Source organism: Lycium ferocissimum, chromosome 11, assembly GCF_029784015.1.
Source record: "Lycium ferocissimum isolate CSIRO_LF1 chromosome 11, AGI_CSIRO_Lferr_CH_V1, whole genome shotgun sequence".
NCBI classification, from domain to species: domain Eukaryota; kingdom Viridiplantae; phylum Streptophyta; class Magnoliopsida; order Solanales; family Solanaceae; genus Lycium; species Lycium ferocissimum.
This window is the reverse complement of record NC_081352.1, coordinates 54340454-54362406: the sequence shown is the minus strand read 5'-3', so window position 1 is coordinate 54362406 and position 21953 is coordinate 54340454. Positions and strand designations below refer to the sequence as shown.

At 36.9% G+C, this 21953-nt stretch overlaps 2 protein-coding genes across 10 annotated transcripts; one reads left to right on the top strand and one right to left on the bottom strand.

The window, feature by feature from the left end:
- Positions 1 to 85: 85 nt before the first annotated feature.
- LOC132037322 (protein trichome birefringence-like 16) lies at positions 86 to 6632 on the top strand. Of its 3 annotated transcripts, none has more exons than XM_059427815.1 (6): positions 86 to 323; positions 2334 to 2552; positions 3449 to 3595; positions 3960 to 4118; positions 4407 to 4602; positions 5345 to 6632. In XM_059427815.1, exons 2-6 carry the CDS (start codon positions 2408 to 2410, stop codon positions 6171 to 6173), a joined length of 1476 nt encoding a protein of 491 aa, XP_059283798.1. In that variant the 5' UTR covers positions 86 to 323; positions 2334 to 2407; the 3' UTR covers positions 6174 to 6632. The 3 variants fall into 3 exon arrangements, with proteins under 3 accessions (XP_059283798.1, XP_059283801.1, XP_059283800.1); XM_059427817.1 differs by lacking the exon at positions 86 to 323 and adding an exon at positions 1921 to 2007; XM_059427818.1 differs by lacking the exon at positions 2334 to 2552.
- Positions 6633 to 10774: 4142 nt separating this feature from the next.
- Positions 10775 to 21711, bottom strand: LOC132037320 (pentatricopeptide repeat-containing protein At1g71210, mitochondrial). Of its 7 annotated transcripts, none has more exons than XR_009409838.1 (4): positions 18811 to 21711; positions 15392 to 17600; positions 11095 to 11442; positions 10775 to 10970 (listed from the first exon to the last, which is right to left on the bottom strand). XR_009409838.1 is itself a non-coding variant. In XM_059427814.1 (2 exons), exon 1 carries the CDS (start codon positions 21501 to 21503, stop codon positions 18858 to 18860), a length of 2646 nt encoding a protein of 881 aa, XP_059283797.1. In that variant the 5' UTR covers positions 21504 to 21711; the 3' UTR covers positions 15161 to 17600; positions 18811 to 18857. The 7 variants fall into 7 exon arrangements, 1 of the variants encoding a protein (XP_059283797.1); XR_009409834.1 differs by having other exon boundaries at positions 10775 to 11442; positions 15392 to 15896; positions 16684 to 17600; XR_009409837.1 differs by having other exon boundaries at positions 10775 to 11442; positions 15392 to 15856; positions 16684 to 17600.
- Between the last annotated feature and the right edge of the window lie 242 nt (positions 21712 to 21953).

The window sequence follows — 21953 nt, the reverse complement described above, 5'->3', positions numbered from 1 at the left end:
GTAAAAGTAAACGGAGGGAGTAATATAATAAAAGTTAAAGTCAAAATGTTACTATATATATATAATTTCCTTAATTTTTCTGTGTCCGCGATCTCGTGTGTTTGTCATTTGTCCTCACACTTTAGCTCCTTTCAGCTATATATCTTCAAACTAAACCCCTCATTGCAATCATCTCTCTATATTCTCTCACTGAATTTTTTGTCCTAAACTTACAATTTTGCATTAATATTTCGAAACTGAATATAATTTCTTATTTGCAAAAAAAAATTATTGTTCCAAGATCAAATCCGAGGATTCGGAGGTTAGATTTCAGAGGTTTGAAGGTATGCATTTCTAGATTTTAGTATTTATCTCCGTAATTCAGTTTGTTTTTTTTATTTGCGTGGTTTATAATAATTGCTTAAAGATCCATAATTTTTTGAATATTTCGTGCTGTACATGTATGTATCTAATGTCTTCGTCAGTATTTTCTACGGTGAGTGTTGTAGCTTGTGTTAATGTGATTTGAACAGAAACCTAAGTCTTATACTCCCGAGCGTCTCAAATTATCTGTCGTGATTTTCTTTTACACGCACCTAGAGAAACATTAATTATGACGAGTTTCTAACTATTTTACCCGGCCTTCATTGGTATTTGAACATCACCCCACAATTGAGGTGTTTGTAGTCTTCAAGAACAATAACTACTGAGGGTAAAATGTTTTAAAAAAAATTAATTTTGTTTTGAACTTTTAGAACGACAAATAATTTGAGACAACTATTTTTAGAAACCAAGACAGATAATTTGAGACGGAGGGAGCAGCTACTTTGTATTGGATCTATGGATTATCTAGTTTTTGGGTTCTTGTTAATGGATTTTTTTAATGTGTTAATGGATTTTTTAATGTGAACTTTGGCTAATGTTCCCTGATTTTATTGGACTTCACAATTGCATCAACTTCCTATTTGGCTCTGCACCAAGTGAAATTGTTTGGTATCAAATTATGAATCCTTGATACTGCTAATGCAAGCGGCTCATTTTTACTAGCATTGGAACTAGTTTTTACTTAATAATTAACACTAGTTCTTCAGGGGACAAAGATACTGATGAATCTGCTTCAATCTGATATTTCAGTAGTTAGACGTGTCTTTATGAAAAAGCAGCTCTGTGTTTTGTCCAAAAATTGAACTGATTAGAAATAAATTGTCACCAACTTTATTTCTTTGATGTTCAAATGACTATAGAATATTCAAGTAATTTGTTCAGAATTCACAGAACAACTCTAGCATTCTAGAAATAGGTAGTTGGCTATGTTGCTCAGATCCTCCAAAAATACAGCCGAACTCATGTCAGATCCTCAAAAATGCATATTTGGAGGATCTGACACGCAACCGGCAGCATTTTCAAAGGATCTAAGCAACATAGGTAGTTGGTAGTATTTTAGAAAAGAGTATTATATACGTTCACTAATGCTTCCATCGCCACCTATATTTAGAGATGGTCATTTTGAGTTATGAAATCAAGCAAGAAGTGAGCAGTCAAGAAAGAAACTGTATGAGCTAATGTGGTAAATAAGAGAGAGCAACAAAGAGAGGCGCTAAAGTGTGAGCAAAGGGAAAAATTGAATGTAAAACATTTATAAGATCGAAGTTGATCCATAGTTTTTATTTTGATATAATAAATTCAAGTCATGAGCAACTAATTGTATTCAACAGTAAGATGCAGGATGGGACTGAGTTTAGAAATATCTTATACATGGTAAAGGCAGGGGCATCTTCGTCATGAAATTAGGTGGGGGAACCCAAAAGGGGCTCTAGGATATGGAGAAGGAAGCTAAAGGAAAGATAGCTGCTGTTGGTCTAAGAGGAATCTCAAGTGTTGACGATTTGGTTGTAGTTTCCTTCAAAGGAAGGTCTAGTATAAGATTCCTATTTCCTATATCAGGCATCTCAAATGATTAGATGGCATCTCATATCTATACCATTTAATGACAAAGGGACACAGAAGTAGTTTTGGACTTATTCTACTGTGAGCGTACTACAGTATCTTTTTCCTGCAACACCCTCATAACCACCCCCTACATAGATAATAAGACAGAGGGTAGCTGTAAGAGTGGTAATTTTCTTTTAATTCCACTCTCCTACTCTCTCTCCTATACTTATTTTTTGTTTCAAGATTGGTAGAATATTATTGTCTATCATGTTGTCATGAAGGGGTCTTCGTGTTATTTTTCTGTGTAATTTTTGTTGCCTATATCAGGAGTCTAAAATTGCCCTGTGGTATCTCTAATCTTTTTGCACCAGAAACACTATTTTTCAGTCTTACCTCAAACATTTTCCTTCCAACTATTTCAGATATTGAACTGAAGTGAACACTACATCCATTATGGTGGAATGACTTCAAGTATATAAATTCCTATGCATTGAGGATGAAGGGAGGTTTAAAGGTGCCAAGGATCTCTCTCATCCTTATTGGATTGGTCTGTGCCACTGTTATTATTTTGGCATACGTGAAAAGCCCTTTTCTCTCTTATTGGACACCATCTCAGGATCATGTCTTCCAGATTTCTCCAGGTTTGGCATAAATTCTGTTTTGACATTTTCCATACCATTGGTAGTTCATTTTCCACTTTGGATTAGCAAATATGTTGACTCATTTAAAGATAATGTAGTATATTAGGTCGTAGAAGCTGCTGCTATTTGGCGGTTCAACCTTTTTAATTTTTTGTAAAAAAATATTGTATATGTTTAGTAGGACGGAGCATTCTTTGACTGAGATGCAGTTACGATCCAGTGGTTGAATAAAACCCAATGCCACTGGAGCAGCCATTGTAAGATAGCAGGTACCAGAATAAAGCGTGTCTAAATAAACAAAGGTGTTTTTAGAGCCGGATCACATTGATATATTCGAGTTTAGATGACATGAAACTTGGCAGAAGCTGTGGTTCTTGCATGTTTTGTCTGGTTCTTTTGCATAATAATCTTCTTTCTTGTGGATACCTTCTTACCCTGTTGATCCGCCTGAATTATGCTAAAACATAAAGTTTCTTTTCTCAACTTTTTCCTAGTAATTAATGATATCATCTGTTTCTTCAACAACTTTAAGCAACAAGGCTACTAATCTAAATTCTCCCCATAGTGGATATGTCCCATTAAAAATCCTACTTTGACTTTTCTAGGTATTAAGAGTGAAATGTTTGGATAAATCGTCTTATGCAGTTTGGTGGGGAAGTGTTTAACATAATGTTTCAAATATGAAAAAGTTGAATGTTAATCCGTAAGATGTCAAGTCGAGCTTGAAACAATATAATACAGTGTGTATATTTGATATCAGTTTAAATGTTGGAGGGAGAAAAAAAAACTTTCCTCTTTAAGGCAAATAGTTGTTTATTGTGACAGAGTAAATAGAACTTGATGGACATGTTGCTGAATCCTATTGGATTACTTATCTTTTCTTTGTTCTCTTGCAGATTATAAAGTGAAAGATGAAGAAGTTTTAACAGAAAGAAATAGATCAGGGCAATCAGAAGAAAACATGAACTTTGTATCTGCCATTTCAAACTCTTCTACGAAGGATAAGGTGACTGAAGAACTGATTACTAATACTGAGATAGAAGGTACAGTATGTTTGATTACAATCTTTCGTCTTTTTTGAGTGCCTCAAATCATGAAGAATTAGTGGTATAGTGAAGTCATTTTCTTTCTCTGCTTCAAAGATAAATGTGTCTGTTTTCTGTCCTTCAAATTAAAAGAAAGAGGAACTTCCCTTTTCCTGAGTTGTATGAGTATATAGCTCCCAATCTTCTTATTGTGTGCTGAATCTGTTGCTTCCAAGTCCTCAACTTGATTTATGTTTGCCAAAGTGTTATCTTTCTGCAGTAAAGAACTACTTTCACTGGTACCTATTCATGTTTTATATATCTTTGTATGCTGAGATACCGTTGAGGTTAAGGGATCTGATGTTTTCATGGTGTTTTTCAGGAAGTGCAGGTATTCCCCCTAGCTTTACCCAAAAAGGAGAAGATTTAAAAGCTTTGGAAGAAAAAAATAGTTCAAGAGAACAGGAAAATGAAGTCGCTGCTCCAGTGAATTCTGCAGGTGGCCCTATAGAAAATCTGACGTCTGCCTCAAAAGATCATGGTGATTATCGTTCTATTTGATTCTTTGTTTCCTTTCTCTTTGACGTCATTTAGCTGTAGAATTTATCTTAATGTTCAAGAAAGTCAAATCTTGATGGATTTGATTACATTGTCATTGAATTAAATCCTAATTTCTTTCCTTTTCCAACTAGTTTTCACCCTTTCTTGGGTTCTGGATAATCTCAAAAATGGTCTTGTTTGCCTAGCGACCTATCCTTAAATTGCTTGGTGGATTTGGTACAATAGTTAGTAAGTAATTAATTACTAATACCCTTATCTTAATTTCCAGGTTGTAATTCTGCTAAAGGTAGATGGGTCACAGATGATAGTCGGCCTTTATATTCTGGATTTGGCTGCAAGCGATGGTTGTCAGGCATGTGGGCTTGCCGATTGACACAGCGTACAGATTTTGGATACGAGAAACTACGTTGGAGACCAAGGGATTGCGAGATGGAAGAGTTTACAGGTGTTAAATTCCTTAAAAGGTGTGTTCTTTTTCCAAAAATTGATACTGACCAATTGTTGGATTTTGTTAGTTCCCTTGTCCTAGATTGCATGTGACCAGGAGGTCACGGGTTCGAGCTGTGGAAACAGCCTCTTGCAGAAATGCAAGGTAAGGCTGCGTACAATAGACCCTTGTGGTCCGGCCCTTCTCGGACCCCGCGCATTGCGGGAGCTTAGTGCACCGGGCTGCCTTGTCCTAGATTGACACTGTAAAGGGATTTATCAGTTCTTCTGTGAATGCATTTTCCTTTCCTTGTAACTATGCATCTACTTGATGCTCTATTGTGAATGAAACATCTTACTTTATCAAAAAGAAGAAGCCATCTGATGCTTGAAATGTGTTTAACCCCAGGAAAATTCTTATGAGCTCTATTAGAACCATCTGAGTGGCATAAGTACAACTGTACCTACCATGTCTTTATTTCCAATAGCAGAAGAGTGAGCTTGAGCAAACCCAATAGATTAGACTTATTACTCACATAAACTGCAAGAAAAAAATTGTGACTGAAACTCCTCTATGTAGTGCCTGTTATCCTCATCTCTCTCACATCCTAATGTCTGAAGAGAATTCTGTTTGCACAATGTTTCCAAGTCTAAGTTTCTCTTTGTTGGATAGAAATATTGCATTGCTCTCTCTCTTCCTCAAGTCTTCAGGTGATACTTAATTGACTTCACTTTGTTTTTCACATACAAGGAATTTTCTGAACTTGGTTGTGGATCCAGGATGGAGAACAAAACTCTGGCCTTCATTGGGGATTCGCTTGGCAGACAACAATTCCAGTCGCTTATGTGTATGATTACTGGTGGTAAAGACAGACCTGACGTTCTCGACGTGGGACGTGAATATGGTCTTGTAAAGGCTCGTCATGCTGTACGACCTGACGGATGGGCTTATCGGTTTCCGAGTACCCAAACAACTATTCTCTACTATTGGTCTGCTAGTCTGTGTAACTTGAGACCCATTAATGCTTCTAAGCGTGCTACTGATTACGCCATGCACCTGGATCGCCCGCCAGCATTTTTGAGTCGTTACCTACCCAGATTTGATATCCTTGTGCTAAATACAGGACACCATTGGAATAGAGGAAAGCTTAACGCCAACCGGTGGGTCATGTATGTAGGTGGTGTTCCTAATACGAACAGGAAAATTGCAGATATTGCTGGTGCCAAGAATTTTACAATGCACAGCATCATTAAATGGGTAGATTCACAGCTGCCAAAATACCCTGGTCTTAAAGCATTTTATCGGTCTATATCGCCTAGGCATTTCTTTAATGGAGATTGGAACAGTGGAGGCACCTGCGATAACACCACTCCACTTTCTGGTGGAAAGGAGGTTGTACAAGATGAATCCAGTGATGCAGGTGCAGCACGGGCAGTAAAAGGAACAGGTGTCAAGCTTTTGGACATCACAGCTTTGTCTCAGCTGAGAGACGAGGGTCATATATCTCGATACAGCATCAAATCAACACCCGGAGTGCAGGATTGTTTGCATTGGTGCTTGCCTGGTGTTCCAGATACATGGAATGAAATTCTTTTTGCTCAACTTTAATATTTCAAGACCGGCAAGGGACACTGCTTCAACATTGTTCTCATCCCATATGAGCAATCAGGGTCGCCAATTGATGCAGAATACTAGACATGAATTGGACAATGTCTGGAAGATTTTGCCTATACTTGGATTCAGCTTTTGACTCATGGGGAATGCTGAACACGCAGTTGCTTGTGCTTATCGACCATATTTTAGGAGTAGATGACTTAATACATTATTCTTAGAATTTGTAGATCGGCAATATATGCTGTTGTTCTGCCATTTGTTCGAGACTAGATTCTTTGAGGGGTTAGGGTACAGAAGAGGCTTGACCCTTGACATGTACGGTGAATTCAATATGAGTTTGTAAGACGTGAGTGTGTACCTGGAAATGAAAACACTACACAAGGTGATTTTTCTAGTGATCAAATGATGCTTAAATATTTACACTTGCTTATGGCCTAATATTAAGATCAATAATCCTTCCTGTAAATTGTTTCATTCTTGTCATAGCTTAGATCTATTTTGGGCAAGTTATGTAGCTGATACTAAACAACAGTACAATAGTCTTTAACAAATATATAAAAACAAACTCTCTAATTATTCTCAAAATGATATCAGAGTTACACAATTTAGGCCTCACTTGTTTGCAGTTAATGGAGGTCTGAATCTGAATGGTTCGGACTTTAAGCAATTAAGTGCATTTGTTTACAATAAGATCTAAGCATTTATTTGGTCTGAATAGATTTTAATCATGAAGATCTTAAATAAAGTCTTATTTTCATTAAGAGGTATTTTTGTATGGATAATTTTTACACCACTCATTCCATAACCACTTGCTCCACCTCCACCTCCACCACCCACTACCAACTCCCACCCCCCACCCCCACCCCCACCCCCACCCCTACCCCCACCCCCACCCCACCCCTACCACCATCAACCCACTACCAGCCCCATCCCCCACCCACCATCAACCCCCATCCTACCCATCACCATTAACCACCTCTGCCATCACAACCAACCGTCACCATCACGACAATCACTACAACACCAACGTACTAGCTCCACCATAACAACTATCACTACCACCATTACTAGCCACTAGCATCAACCATCACCACCACCACCACTACAAAGCATCTCGACCATCACTAACGGACATAAATGTTTCATTTTTTTAATCAAATAATAATAATTTTATTTGATGGATTTATATTTATTTTCTATTAATTAATTACTTTCTGTATTTGAATTGTATATTTATTATGTTTACAATAAATACATTATGCACATTCGGATATTGAAAAACAAATAGTCTTAATTATTCAGTGTTCAGATTTAGAGACAATATCTTAATCATTCAGATATGCATTCTGATTCAGATGTATTAATCTTAATGAAAACAAATGAGGCTTTAGAAGAGGAAAGGAACTATATAATCCGCAAAGAAATTAGGGAAAAGGACACAAATAGCCAACCAAGTGAAACTATTGACACCTGGTGGCCCAAGAATTTTAAAAGTCATTTTTTAGCCTTTTCAAAATAATTCCACTTTCTAGCCATTTTTCAGCTAATTCCACCATATGTGTATAAACTGCATCATTTTTGTATACGTATCACTATGTATAGAAAATGTATCATACGTATAGAAACTGTATCATTGTTGTATAGAAGATGTTATCACTACTGTATATGTATAGAAAAAATGTATCACACGTATAGAAACTGTATTATTATCATATAGAATATGTATCCCTAAAGTATATGTATAGAAAATATATCATTGCTGTAAAATTTGTGTATAACAAATGTATAATCAACGTATAATAAATGTATACTTACTAATTATACACATATTATACATGTTTGAGGATATTTCTTGAAGGTTCAATTAACGTATATTTATTAATTATACACATATTAGACATGTTTTGGGATATTTTTTGAAGGCTTAATATGAATTTTTTCGTTGATCTTTAGTGGCGATTTTAGCAAACCTTTTAGTGACTATTTCTCGAGTCGCCACAAATAGTCCTGTACTTTATGTAGATAGCCTTTTGTTGCGGCTAAAGTTGCCACAAAAGTCTGATTTTTTTTTTCCTGTAGTGTGGGCTGGGCGGCTAGCACCTGGGAATAGTATGGGCCAAATAGGCAGCTCGGGTATTAAGCCCAAAGTGGGGCCTCTTTGGGCTTTTCTTTTGGGCAGGTGGCTTCACCGTGTTTTTTTCCCAAGAAATTAAGGTGTAGAGGAAAATGTGAAGGAAAGAACATGTTCCCAAGTTAACCAACATAAAAAAAGGGCAGCCAAGTGCACTAAATTCCTGCTATGCATAGGATCTGGGGAAGGGCCGAACTATAAAGATCTATTCTACGCAGCCTTACCCCAAGCTAAGCAACATGTTAAAAGAAAAAGAAAAGAAAAATTATAATCCTACAAATTTTTAGACGAAGGGGAGGGTCGATAACCTCAAAGGCAGAATAAATTAAACATTTCTTGTATAGCCTAAAATTGAATAAAAAGTTTGAATCTTTTCACCAATTTGAGAGGAGAACAAGATTTTCACCTAAAATATAAACGTCAAGTTACCTCTTTGCTCTATACTTTCTTTTACTGAATGGAGATTTATGGGAGTAGAAGAGGTCTTACGACATGTAGAAAACTAATATTTCTCCCATGGACCTTAGAATAAGGTATGGTTTCACGCAAATTTAATAGTTTTGACTCGAACCATGTATATATGTTAAAGAATTCACTAAATAAGTATAAATAATTTGATTTCGAACTCGGAAAATCTTAAAGGAAAAGTGTTGTGGTAGGATGCAAACCCGAACCATAAAATTCAAGTCATGGATCGCCTGGGGTACCTCTTAGATTTAGTCGTAGTCGATATACAACTTCAAATGATGTACTTGATCTTAGAAAGCATGATTGTAGTATTACTTTAATCTGTGAAGTACCTTATGGTCATCTTTAAGATGGACGACTTGCAGAAAATTGTTACCTAATTGTCCAGGAATACCAGTTTAGTCGTGTGGATTGGTTGGTGTTGGTTTCTAAAAGATGGTGCAGCAAAAAGGTTGAAAATAGTGATTGAAACTGTCTCTCAATAATTTTAAAAAATGTTGCTCCAACTATTAATGATGTGAAGCCTTGAAATTATGGACTGTTTGCCCAGTAGATCATTTTAGTTGACTGGAAGATGAACAATTCTAAATTCGTGGTTGTGGAATACTTTGTTATAAATTCCAACCTTCTCTAGTGATTGTTGTCATAAATGTCTTATATTGTTTTTCAAGACTGAAATTGGACTCATTTTATTTATTTGTTGAAAATTAAAATGTGTTGATGAAGCCACTAACAACTTCAGCAAGTTGAATATATTAGGAAGGGGTGGAATTGGAAAACATGGAATAAAATCCCTTGAATGGACAAGGAGGTTAACCATAGGATTGGATGTTGCAACAATTATTGAATATCTTCAATGGTATCTTCCACCAGAGTATGCAGGTGAAACTTCATCATGTAATTTGTTAACTTTCTTTTTGTTATTTCATCTATCTACTTGCTTACATAAATGAAAGTATGCGAGTGGTTTGATTTCATGTTTATTTTATTCTCCCTACAACAGCAACGTTCGATACCAAACAAGTCGGGGTCGATAGTAATCTCACTGACCATGTTCAATTTTGAATTTACAGACCTCATCTTAAATTTCATCACTAGTATGAAAGAAATAAGTAGTAAGTTAACACTGATTATATTGTTTAATTGGACAGCTACAGGCAAAACGACCACGAAGATTGATTTGTTTAGCTTTGGTGTAATTTTTGATGGAGCTAATCACTGGAAGAAAAGCTCTGGATGAATCTGAGCCTAAGGAAATATAACCATGCATCTTGTCCCATGGTTCCGCAAAATGCATATTAATAAGGAGACATAATATAATGCTGTTTTCCTTTAGAGGATAGATTTGTTCATTCCTTGTTAAAAGCAATGCCAAGTCATTTTTTTGGTGACCGAAAGTGGCATCTCGGGTACAGTGACTTCGTAAGAGAAAATCCATAAGTTTAGCGACTTTATTGATACAAAAATAAGTTAAGTAACTTCTTCACATTTAAAAGTATCTTTCACCAGATTATGGAGATAAACTTCATCATGTATTTACTTAACTTTCATTTTTATAATCTTATCTATCTATTTGCTTACATAAATGAAAGTATGCAAGGTCTAATTATATGAAATAAATACGCATAAGTGGACAGTAGAATTAAAACAAATAAAAATGGAGTTGGAAAAGTTCCTGTTGTAATATAGCAGCAGATGAAATACTGTACCATATATCTTCAATGATGGAATCAGAGCAATAGTTAACACTGATTATAATTTTGTAAATTGGACAGGCATAATATAAGCATAGAATCCACACGACGCTTGACCTATATAGCTTTGGATTAATTTTGATGGAGCTAAGCAAAGTTCTGGATAAACAAAAAATTACTCAGCACCTTCATGATTTAGATTTTAAGACTTTGTACAAAATTTAAATGAATTTTCCTTACCCAACACAAATAAATAGTTGTAATTTAAAAAAAAACAAAAAAAAAACAAATGCAGACTAACATGAACGATTCAAACTCGAGCTTCATTAACAAAATGGACCTATGTCAACAACATTATAATCAAATTACAAAATAAATAGAGCACCAAGGGGATGGGAGTTGCCTAAATGAACTACTTTTAATGTCAAAGTACAAGCTGGGACAGTGAACAAAGTCAGGCTCTCTCAGACCCAAAAGCACAAAGAAACATCCCATCTGCTGCAATAAATAATCAGTATTCTATGTCAAATTATCTCATCTGAAATACTCCAAATTTTGTAGAGTTAGTTCATCAAAATAAAGGCCGACATATGTCTTGATGACCTCCAAGATGTAAAAATACCTGAAACTAATAGTAAAACTCTAGTGCCCTTTTTTCTTGATAACCGTGGTGTCCAGGCCAGCTTACGCTCACCTCGACTAATTCCACGGGATACTTGCCACCAGCAACAGGTAACAGGTAACTCTATCCACTAAGGCTAGAGAACAGATGGAAAGAAATTGCCTACTGTTTTTGTCTCTGCTGAGATTTGAACCTGAGACCTCATGGTTCTCAACTCACTTCATTGATATGTACCAGGGCACCTTCCACATTTCTATAAAGTTGACTACCTCAAGAAAAGGTGAAATGGATAAAAGTAGAGCAGTCGTCTTTCCAATTTTCCGGGTCCTCTCTCCTTTATCGGGCCACCTAGCAGAAGGCAGAACCTTGGTTATCACGGGCCTTATGAAAAATCTGGAGCAAAAGAAATAGCAAAGCATGAAATTAATCTTTTAGTAAGTCAAGTATATCTCATCGATTCAGAGCAATATGCTGTAGTGATACAAAAGTTTGATCCAAGTATGTGTAAGACCTCCCAAAGTCTTGAGTGTTTGACCATCTATACAGCATGGTATGTTCTCTTCATACCAAAGACACAAATGAAAGAGAGAAATATGACTGTAGATATTCAATTCTCAACTCCTTTGAAGATTCTAGCATGTGCTCTCCCCATACTAGCCAAAAAATACTTAGGGTGCCTATTTTTCTATGTCTTCTCTAGCATCCAGTTGCTCATCCTCCAACTTGTTATCACCTCTGCTACTGTTCTAGGAAGCACCCACCAAATAGCATGCAATTAATTAGATTCAGAAAATCACAAAATCATTTTAAATTGCCACAAGGTCATTAGACTAGGACATTAATATGTTTCACATAGAAATCTCTGGTAACTGTCGATTACGACAAAAAATTTCTTTCCAGCAGAATAAACATGTTCAGAAAGCTTTTAGACATACTCCCTCCGTCCCAAATTATACGAGGGTTGACCGATTTGAGGAGTCAAACAGCTCTTTCTTTGACTCAATTTCAAACATAGATTCTTCGAGTATTTTATTATAAATTTACATATTTGAAAACTACATAAAAAGTACAATACGTCTACATAATTAATAATTCACAATATATGAAAAGAGTTAGAGAAAATCGTAGTTAAAAAAAAAAGAGTTGTTTGACTTCCCAAATAGGTCAACAACAACATACCCAGTTGGATCCCACAACGTGAGGTCTGGGGAGGGTAAAGTGTACGCAGACCTTACCCCCACCTTGGAAGGTAGGGAGGCTGTTTCCGAAAGACCCTCGGCTCAAATAGGTCAACCCTCATATATATTGGGACGGGTGGAGTACATGTTTATTCCTTGTAGTGTCCAAATTTGGTCAAAGAACTAACATGTGATCCTTGCATCAGTAACTTATCACAGGAACTGAGGCAGCAAAATTCTCCAGGTAAGTATAGCAATTATTGATAAAAACAGAGAAATATATTGTCAGAAATTATAGGGAGAACTTTTGAATAGAAGTTAAATAAAGGGAAAAGGGCCTGATTTACCCCTCTACTTTCAAAAAAGGTTCATATTTACCCCTCGTTATACTATCAGGCCATTTATACCCCTACCGTTACAATAGTTGAAATATTTGCCCCTATTTTTAACGGAGGGGTAAATATGAACCTTTTCCAAAGTAGAGGGTAAATCGGGCCCTAAAAATAAAACACCCTAAAGTTTCCAAACAAAACTTACTTGGGTACCTTTTCAACCCCTAAAATGACTATCCGAACGTCTACATATCCTTGATGTATTGAGCCTACATTATTGTACGCAGAAAAAATATCAGGTTCTATATAAAATATTGACGTTTCGGAGTCTTGACACACCACTAATCATTGGTCAAAGTATGAATAAAAAAACTAAATTTTTTCAACCAAAACTTACTTCGGGTACCTTTTCAACCCCTAAAATGACGATCCGAACGTCTACGAATCCTTGATGTATTGAGCCTACATTATTATGCGAGAAAAAAATATCGGGGTTCTATATAAAATATTGACGTTTTGGAGTCTTGACACACCACTAATCATTGGTCAAAGTATGGAAAATAACACTAAGTGTTGCAAAAAATAAAGTTGGCCAATTTTTGTTTTTTATTCATACTTTGACCAATGATTAGTGGTGTGTCAAGACTTAAAACGTCAATATTTTATATAGAACCTGATATTTTTTCTGTACAATAATGTAGCTCAATACATCAAGGATTCGTAGACATTCGGATCGTCATTTTAGGGTTGAAAAGGTACCCGAAGTAAGTTTTGGTTGAAAAATTTAATTTTTTTTCATACTTTGACCAATGATTAGTGGTGTGTCAAGACTCAAACGTCAATATTTTATATAGAACTCGATATTTTTCCGCGTACAATAATGTAGGCTCAATACATCAAGGATATGTAGACGTTCGGATAGTCATTTAGAATTGAAAAGGTACCCGAAGTAAGTTTTGTTTGGAAACTTTAGGGTGTTTTATTTTTTAGGGCACGATTTACCCCTCTACTTTGGAAAAGGTTCATATTTACCCCTCCGTTAAAAATAGGCAAATATTTCAACTATTGTAACGGTAGGGGTATAAATGGCCTGATAGTATAACGAGGGGTAAATATGAACCTTTTTTGAAAGTAGAGGGGTAAATCAGGCCCTTTTCCCTTAAATAAAAGCCAAGGACTGTTTTCTTTCAAAAGAAGCAACAACAACAACAACAACAAGCCAGATAATCCCACCTACGTGGGTCCGGGGAGGTGGAAGGTACGCGTACTAACCCCCACCTTGAAAGGTAGGCGGTTGTTTCCGAAAGACCAACCAAGAGAGAGAAGAGAGGAAGATAAGAGGAAAACAAGACAAAAGGTCAGATAGGGCCAAGCATATCGAAAACAATATGATAACACGAATACCAAAAGCGAGAAAGTCATGGTAGAACAGTCCGGGAATAAAGGAGCATTAACTACTATAGATAAAAAAATAATCAAAGTACAACGGCCCAACAAATATAAGCAGCAATTAGATGCATAAACCAAAGGTAATAAACGAATGAGAGAAACTGCAACTACTATGGTGAAAGGGTAAGCCACCTAGCCTTCTATCCTAATCTGAGTCCTCCACAACCTCCTATCTAAGGTCATGTCCTCGGAGCTTGAAACTGTGCCATATCTGTCTAATCACCTCTCCCAATACTTCTTCGCCTCCCTTTACCTCGCTCAAACCATCCATACCAACCTCTCACACCTCCGCACCGCAAAGATCTCTCTCGTCTCTCCTCTTTACATGCCCAAACCATCTCGGTATCGCTTCCCGCATCTTGTCCTCCACCGATGCCACTCCCATCTTGTTTCGGATATCTTCATTCCTAATTCTATCTCTCCTAGTGTGTCCACACATCCACCGCAGCATTCGCATTTCTGCGACTTTCATCTTCTGAATGTGGCATTTCTTAATCGGCCAACACTCCGCTCCGTACAATAAAGTCGGTCTAACCACCACTTTGTAGAACTTGCCTTTAAGTTTTGGGAGGCACTTTCTTATCACACAAAGACTCCGAGGCGAGTCTCCATTTCATCCACCTCGCACCAATACGATGTGAAACATCGTCGTTGATATCCCCATCTTCCCGTATAATAGACCCAAGGTACTTGAAACTTCCTTTCTTTTTTTGAATGGCACCGGGTACCAAGCCTCACTTCCTCATCCCCTCACGCGGTACGCCATCAACTCGCTCCAAGTATTCCGTCTTGGTCCTACTCAATTTAAATCCTTTAGACTCCAACGTCACGTCTCCTCCAACATCGTTAACTCCGTTGCGAGTCTCGTCAATCGGGACTATGTCATCTGCGAACAACGTACACCAAGGCACCTCTCCTCGTTTGTCGCGTCAATTCATCCATCACCAAAGCGAATAGAAACGGGCTAAGGGGCCGATCCCGATGCAACCCCGTGAGCAGTGGGGAAGTCTCCGCGTCTCCTACCGTCCTTACCCTGGTCTTAGCTCCATCATACATGTCCTTTATCGCTCTAATGTACACCACAGGTACACCTTTAGCCTCCAAGCATCAAAAGAAGCAACTTCTTAAAATGTCTTCACAGCATACTAATCTTGAGAATAGCCATTCCACTCACAGTTCTATATTACAGGATTCTACATAACTTACAGTCCTCTAGTTCCATCAACGGACCAATATACTAACATTTGAGCACCAATGTTTTGCTACAATCAGTGCTTAACATTCTACAGAACATGCTAATCAATAATCAATCAATCACTACATAATCAACTGAGTTACCCTCTGCACAAGTAGCTACATGATAATAGATAGTGAAGCTTTTAAAGGATTCTGCAACAATATATAACAGAATATCATCCTTTAACCATCATGTTTGCTGGTCCCTGACAATTTCCGTACGTACTAGAAAACCATCTAGAAAACTAGCTGCATAAGATGGTGCCTGAAAAACTCCACTGAAGAATCTTACAAGCTCCTATGAAAATATAAACTAGCAAGAACTGTCAAATAAAGTGAAACTATATCCGTTCTCCTCAAGGACTTCACAGTCTTCACTAACTTTTGGACCATCTTGAGTAGGGAAGTGGTATGTTGATAGGTTTGGGAAAAGTCTGATCACCACATGACTCTGAGAAAGTTTATTTTGTATCAGAAACAGCAAAAGAACGGGATCATTTTTGTGATCCATCCACTGAGTGAATTGCTGATATTGGCCCCAATAGTTGCCATACTCATATTGCTAACCTGTAGAAGTGGAAGGAACTTGGCAATCGGTATGGATGGCCTGCAAAGCAGCTTAAAGTCCAAATTTATAAACTGCTAAGCAGGTGAAAAAGGACATCATCGCTTGAAGACGAGAGACGACAACCACAATCATAGTGCAGGAATGATGTGTACCACACTCAAAGGCTCTTAAATGTGCACTTATGCAGAACCTCTAAAAACATAACAATAATGATGATGGTGATAACAATGATAATATGATGAAGCTATGATGCATAATCACTTGTTAACTTCTTAGCATGCACTCCTCCACAAAAATAAATGATTATGATAACTCACTATTATTACTCCCTCCATCTTAATTTATTTAGCACTATTTCCATTTTTCCCAGCCAAACATTGGCATCTTTCTACAATTACAAACCAGTTACGTTTTTGTTCCCATTTTAAAATTGACATGCTTGTCGTAGGTCTACTGGTTACAAAGACAAAGTATTGGGTGTGGAAGTACTTATGGTATATTATCCACATCTAATTAATTGTGAAAAAATCTTCTTTTTCTTTCTTAAACATTGTGTCCATTACAAATTGGAGAAAATAGGGAATATTAATTATTGCTATTCTGAAACTTTTCAAGCTCTAGTAGCAATCAAACTGAGTTGGAGATAACAACAATACCCAACCATATTTTGCAAATGGATGCATTTAGAAAGACATGATCAACAGAATAAGAATTATATGACAAAACCATATACACCAGAATTCTACAAGAATAGGATCATCTCAAATCTAAAAAAAAAAAAGCTAAAAGTATGTCTTAAAACATCTCAAATCAAATGGTTTCAAACCTGAAGCAGGTAAGCTTGTTAATCAGTTGGCATCACACCGTTGAGGTTTTTCTCCATGTTTACTGCTTCTCTACCTTTAAGATCACTCAGAGCACAGGACATGGCATCCCTTATAATGGCTACTTCACTGACTCATGCATTTTTGGATAAGGTAAACAATTTTATAAATGATGGGAAAATCCCGTATACAAGCCGTATACCAAAAGAAGAGAACCTGCATCAAAATATGGTTCCCTATAGAACACCAATCCTCGATGCACGTAGGCACTTCATGGGTGCACCAAAAGAAAATTAAAAACAAGACACTATTTTGCAGCTTAACAAAATCACTAGCAACTCCTTCAACAGCTCTATGTTTCTCTCTCTCCAAAGAACCCACGAAATGGCTAACGGAGCAACGTAAGCCTCTGTCTTCTCTTCCTCCTCCTGAATGCCCAACTATACATCGTCTCCTTCACTGTGCCGGGCATCACCCATGATATGCCGAGCCAGTTTAGGGCCACCACCCATAATCGCTCAGCCACGTCATGCAATAAAAGGTGATCTACATCTTCTCCGGAACATCTGCACATGTAGCACCAACTAACATAGGTAATCCTTCTCTTCCTCAAGTTCTCTGCTGTTAGGATCACTCCCCTAGCTGCCAACCATGTGAAGAAAACACCTTTCTACGTGCCCTGGAAATCTTAATAGACTGATGAGGAAAATCTGTCCTCTCTCACTAGATCATCATCATCATCATCCGACTCATGCATTAAATCCAGATAACTTTTCCAGCCTGGCCCCATATCTCTGTAGGAATAAGGACAGCCTACAGTACTCCATCTTCAAATGCACTGGTATTTTTATTTATGTTTCATGTGCCACCAACTTACGTCCAGACAGCCACATCAGTAATCACAGCCAACCAGACCAACCTAAAATGCAGAATGTCAAAGTCAGATACAAAGGTAATTTTGTTATATAAAAGAAGAAAAGTAAAGGGCAGAGAAATAACAACTAAGACGATATACAATACAAAGCATGGGACTGCAAGAAAGATCTTGAACAGATAAAGTTTATCATATGTGGTATTACATGAAATCTAACAAAAAGCATTAAACTCCAGAAGATAATTGGAAGAGGCAAGCTTGCATTTGGTTACCTAATTGAATTCCTCACCCCCGCCCCCCCAACCCCAAATACTGGCTGGAAAATTGATTTTGAACATACCCCTAAATCTGGCCAATGAAGTAATGAGTTCTAAACTTTTAGTAATATGATACAAGCCTTTATAAATGAATGTTACAATGGCAATGGAATACATTGAAGATACCTTAAATAAATAGTTTTTTTTATTCAACACACAGAGTTCTAAACTTTTAGCAAACTTTCTCCATCTATCTTACATTGGCACAGAAATCAGGTTTTGCTTTTATATGTAACATTTCCATAACACAAAGATACCACGTGAAGTCAAAATTCCTGTTTTGAATAAAAACGACCTTTGGATTTTTCTTTTTCTTTTTTTTTTTTTCTTTTCGTTTCCATATTGAAAAAGTAATAAGAATGAGAGGTGTTAAGCTTTTTTATCATTCTGATGTCGAGCTATTTTTCCGCTGGTCATTGCTATGTCCCTCCCACTTATTTTTTGAATTAACTCAAGTAGCTTTTTCACTTAACATTGACAACCTACAATATAACTCAGCTTCTACTTCGAAAAGTAGTAACAATAGAACTTAAATGAAGCGGAAAAATCTACCTACTCAAAAACGTATATCACTAAAGAATCCATGTAAACCTGTGCTTATAAGATCATAGAGTAATACTAACTCAACGCTAATGCAGCTGAACATTACAAATGGTAATTTTAATGGAGTGCAGATCTAATTTCACAAAAAATGTAGTGCAGATCTGAAAGCTCTCAGATCAGGTGTCTGCACAACTTTAGAAGGCAGTAAGAAGTCAACTTAAGTTCCTAGATTACTTCTATTATCTTTACAAGTCATAGGAGTTGGATTCTAAAAGAAGTAAAAACCAGAACTCTTTTATAATCCTTATGGGAAAAAACTAAAAGAAGCTGAAGTTTTCTCTCCTTACAAGAGGAACCCAACAAAGTAAAAATCAAACAATGTTGCATTCTAATACCTGAATGAGGAATCCCATTCCATCTAGACTGAGATTCACAGTATAGTTTAAACAAATGTCTTTGTAGCCTCAGTCAGATCAAAACCTTTTCTGAACATTTCTTCCATCCATCTTCTAGCCTCAGAATTCCGGCCAACTTTTAAGAAGCCGTGAACTAATATATCGTAAGTCCATCGATTTGGCTCATATCCTCTCTTACATAATCTCTCAAAGTAATTGCAAGCAAGATCCATTTCACTTATGGTTAGTTTTCTCAACAACAAATTGTACGTGTAGATGTCAAGAGGAAAGCACTGTCGAATCAGTTCTTCCATTTGCAAAATCTCACTGTCCAGATTACTACCACCAGAGAAAGTCTTGATCAGATCGCCCAGTGCTAAGCTTTGATCCTTCGTGTTGCGCAAGTCTCTAAAGTGCATCCAAGCACTAAAGACTCTTTGAGTATGTAAAGAGTGTAACAAAAGTACATTGCCTATGAAGGATGAAACCCGACGACCAACTTGCATCAAGTCTTCTACCAGAAGAATAGCCTTATAATAATCTCTCCGTGCGCAAAGCAATTTAACAAGTTCCTCGTAACATTCCATGCTTGGCCTCAAATGAGTTGACCTCATCTCCCAGAACATGTCCCATGCATTTTCGGGCTTGTTAGCTTTACAAAGACCAACAACTATGGTGTTCCATAGTTTTCTTCCTAGATTTCTTCTATTGGACAAGTCACGGAAGTAATTTAACGCATCAGCAATTTTTCCAGCTTTTAAATAACTTTGCAACATTAATATGTCAGACTGCAAATTTGGTGTGATACCATTTCTTTTCATCATTTCATATACATCTCTGGCCAGCTCAGGTTTTCCAGCATGACCAGCTCCATCAATGAAGTAATTATAAACAAGGCAGCTAGGTTCATGCCGAGACAACTGAACCTCTAATAAACTGTAAAATAGCTTCTCTGGATCCTCCATTTGACATAAACAACAAATAACCGCCCTGTACAATCTCCGGTCTGGACTATGACCTTTTTCTTGCATTTCTATTAACAATCTTGCGGCAATATCTCCCCTACTTGACTTGTTAAAGCCACTAATCAAGTCAAAATAAGTACTCCTGCTACTAACCTTATCCAATCTGCTTAGCTCTCCGTGTACCATGTATCCATCTTCCACCCTGCTGGCCCTACATAAGGCTGATATGAACTTGTTATAGATTGTGTCACTGGGCATACAATTCCGGTCTAGAGAAGCAAGAACCAACTCTTTCACTCTGTCAAGCTTCCCCTCTCGGCATAGAGCATCAGCAATAATTGAAAATGTCCTTCTACCAGGGAAAAAGCCTTGTTGAATGGCATTCTTCAACACGAGATACGCTTCGTCAACACTTGCATCACCTAATAGAGTATTTATAAGATAGTTATAGGTCATACTACTTACAGACAGGCCAAATTCTGATCTCGAGTCATACAACTCGAGGGCAACATCTGCCATACCCACCTTGCAGAAGAAGCACAAAGTTACATTCATGGTAACATCATCAGGTATTATATCTTGATCCTTCATATCCATCAACAAGTCATAAACCTCCTCTAGCCTATTTTCTCTTAAAAGCCGACACACTAAGCTATTATAGCGAAAAACATCAGGAACATACCCATCAGCCAGTTTCTTCCCTTTCAAAAATTCAACTGCCTCAGTTAGCTCCCCAGCCTGAGCAAGATCCTTAATCCAGACACTATACGCTTGTTCCATCGGAACCAAACCAGACTCTCTAAAATCCTGCACCAAACTTGCAGCTCTCTTAAATTCCTTATTTTTACACAAAGCATCGACAAGATTAGCCACAACAATCCCACTCAATCCTACCCCTCCATTGCTCAACAACCCTCTAAGATACTCCTCAGCTCGATCCAGCTCCGTTTGCTGGCAAAGACTCTTAACGAATATAGCATGCGTTATCGCATCCTCAAAACCTCTAAACTTAATCTGTTTCAACACCATCTCAAAGCCATCATAAAAACCATCTTCCACCAATGCATTAAGCAACACATGATAAGCAAATGCATCCAAATCGACACCCTGAAACCGCATTCTACCAAACAATTGTAGCGCGAGCTCAGGCTTCCCCGCCACCGCGTAACCAATCACCAAAGTATTATAAAACCTAGCTTTATGGAAATACCTTTGCTTCATATACTTATCCAAGAACTCAACCATTAAAGACATCAACTTTTCCTTAGACAAAATCTTGAAAATGGTATTAAAAGTAGCACGAGTATGATGAAAACCAGGTTGTCTACCAGCCCAATCAAAGAACTTCAAACAAGACAAAACATCCTTATTTTTCTCATAATTCAACACATCAAGAACCAATGACTCAGATAATCTAAGATTGAATCTAGACAATGCTATATCAGCTGTAACATCATCTTGAGTCCTTAAAATCTCAAAGATCCGATCAAAAACAGGGTTTTTTCTACTCATAAACCAATCTTTAAAGGATAAAACAACATCTTTAGGCTGTAATTCATTGATTCTTGAAGTTGACAATACATTAGAAGAAAAGGGTAAGAAAGGGTATGCAGAAATTGGCTGTCTTGGTGGAGGAATTGTATGAGTGGAGTAAAAAAGATAGAATAAATGGGTGTTCTTCAAGGTTCTTGATTTTTGGCTTGCTTGTCTGATTGTTAACAACATCATTAGATGCTTCTTTTAATGTTTGTGAATGTAAGATTAAGATTTATGAAATGAATCTTTGGTTTGTCATAGCTGAAGCTAACAAAGGAGATATGAAGTCCAGTGAGATAACCGGAGCCCCAGAAAGGTGACGGCACAGTTTCGGTTGGTACGGTGAAAAATTGCCCTACGACGTTTTATCTCCTCTTTCTTTTTTTTTTTTTTTAATATAATATAGTGTGCTACCACTTTTTTTTTTCTTTGGAAAAACTGTCAAATTTGACTCTAAAATTTAGATGATTTATAATAATTAAAGTCATATATTAAATTAATATTTTATTTATTATTTCTTAAGGTGTGCCGAGTCAAATATTTTACCCTTAACATTAATTACTTATTCTCTAAATTATTTATCAAGATTTAAGACCATACACCAACTAACATGAATATCATCACAAATAGAGAATGAAGCTA

Bases quoted from the DNA above. Each gene is read 5' to 3' on its own strand.
- LOC132037322 (XM_059427815.1), top strand. From the start codon at position 2,408: ATGAAGGGAGGTTTAAAGGTGCCAAGGATCTCTCTCATCCTTATTGGA. The intron at 2,553-3,448 runs GTTTGGCATAAA...GTTCTCTTGCAG, and splicing joins TGTCTTCCAGATTTCTCCAG to ATTATAAAGTGAAAGATGAA. The intron at 4,603-5,344 runs GTGTGTTCTTTT...TTGTGGATCCAG, and splicing joins GGTGTTAAATTCCTTAAAAG to GATGGAGAACAAAACTCTGG.
- LOC132037320 (XM_059427814.1), bottom strand. From the start codon at position 21,503: ATGATGTTGTTAACAATCAGACAAGCAAGCCAAAAATCAAGAACCTTG.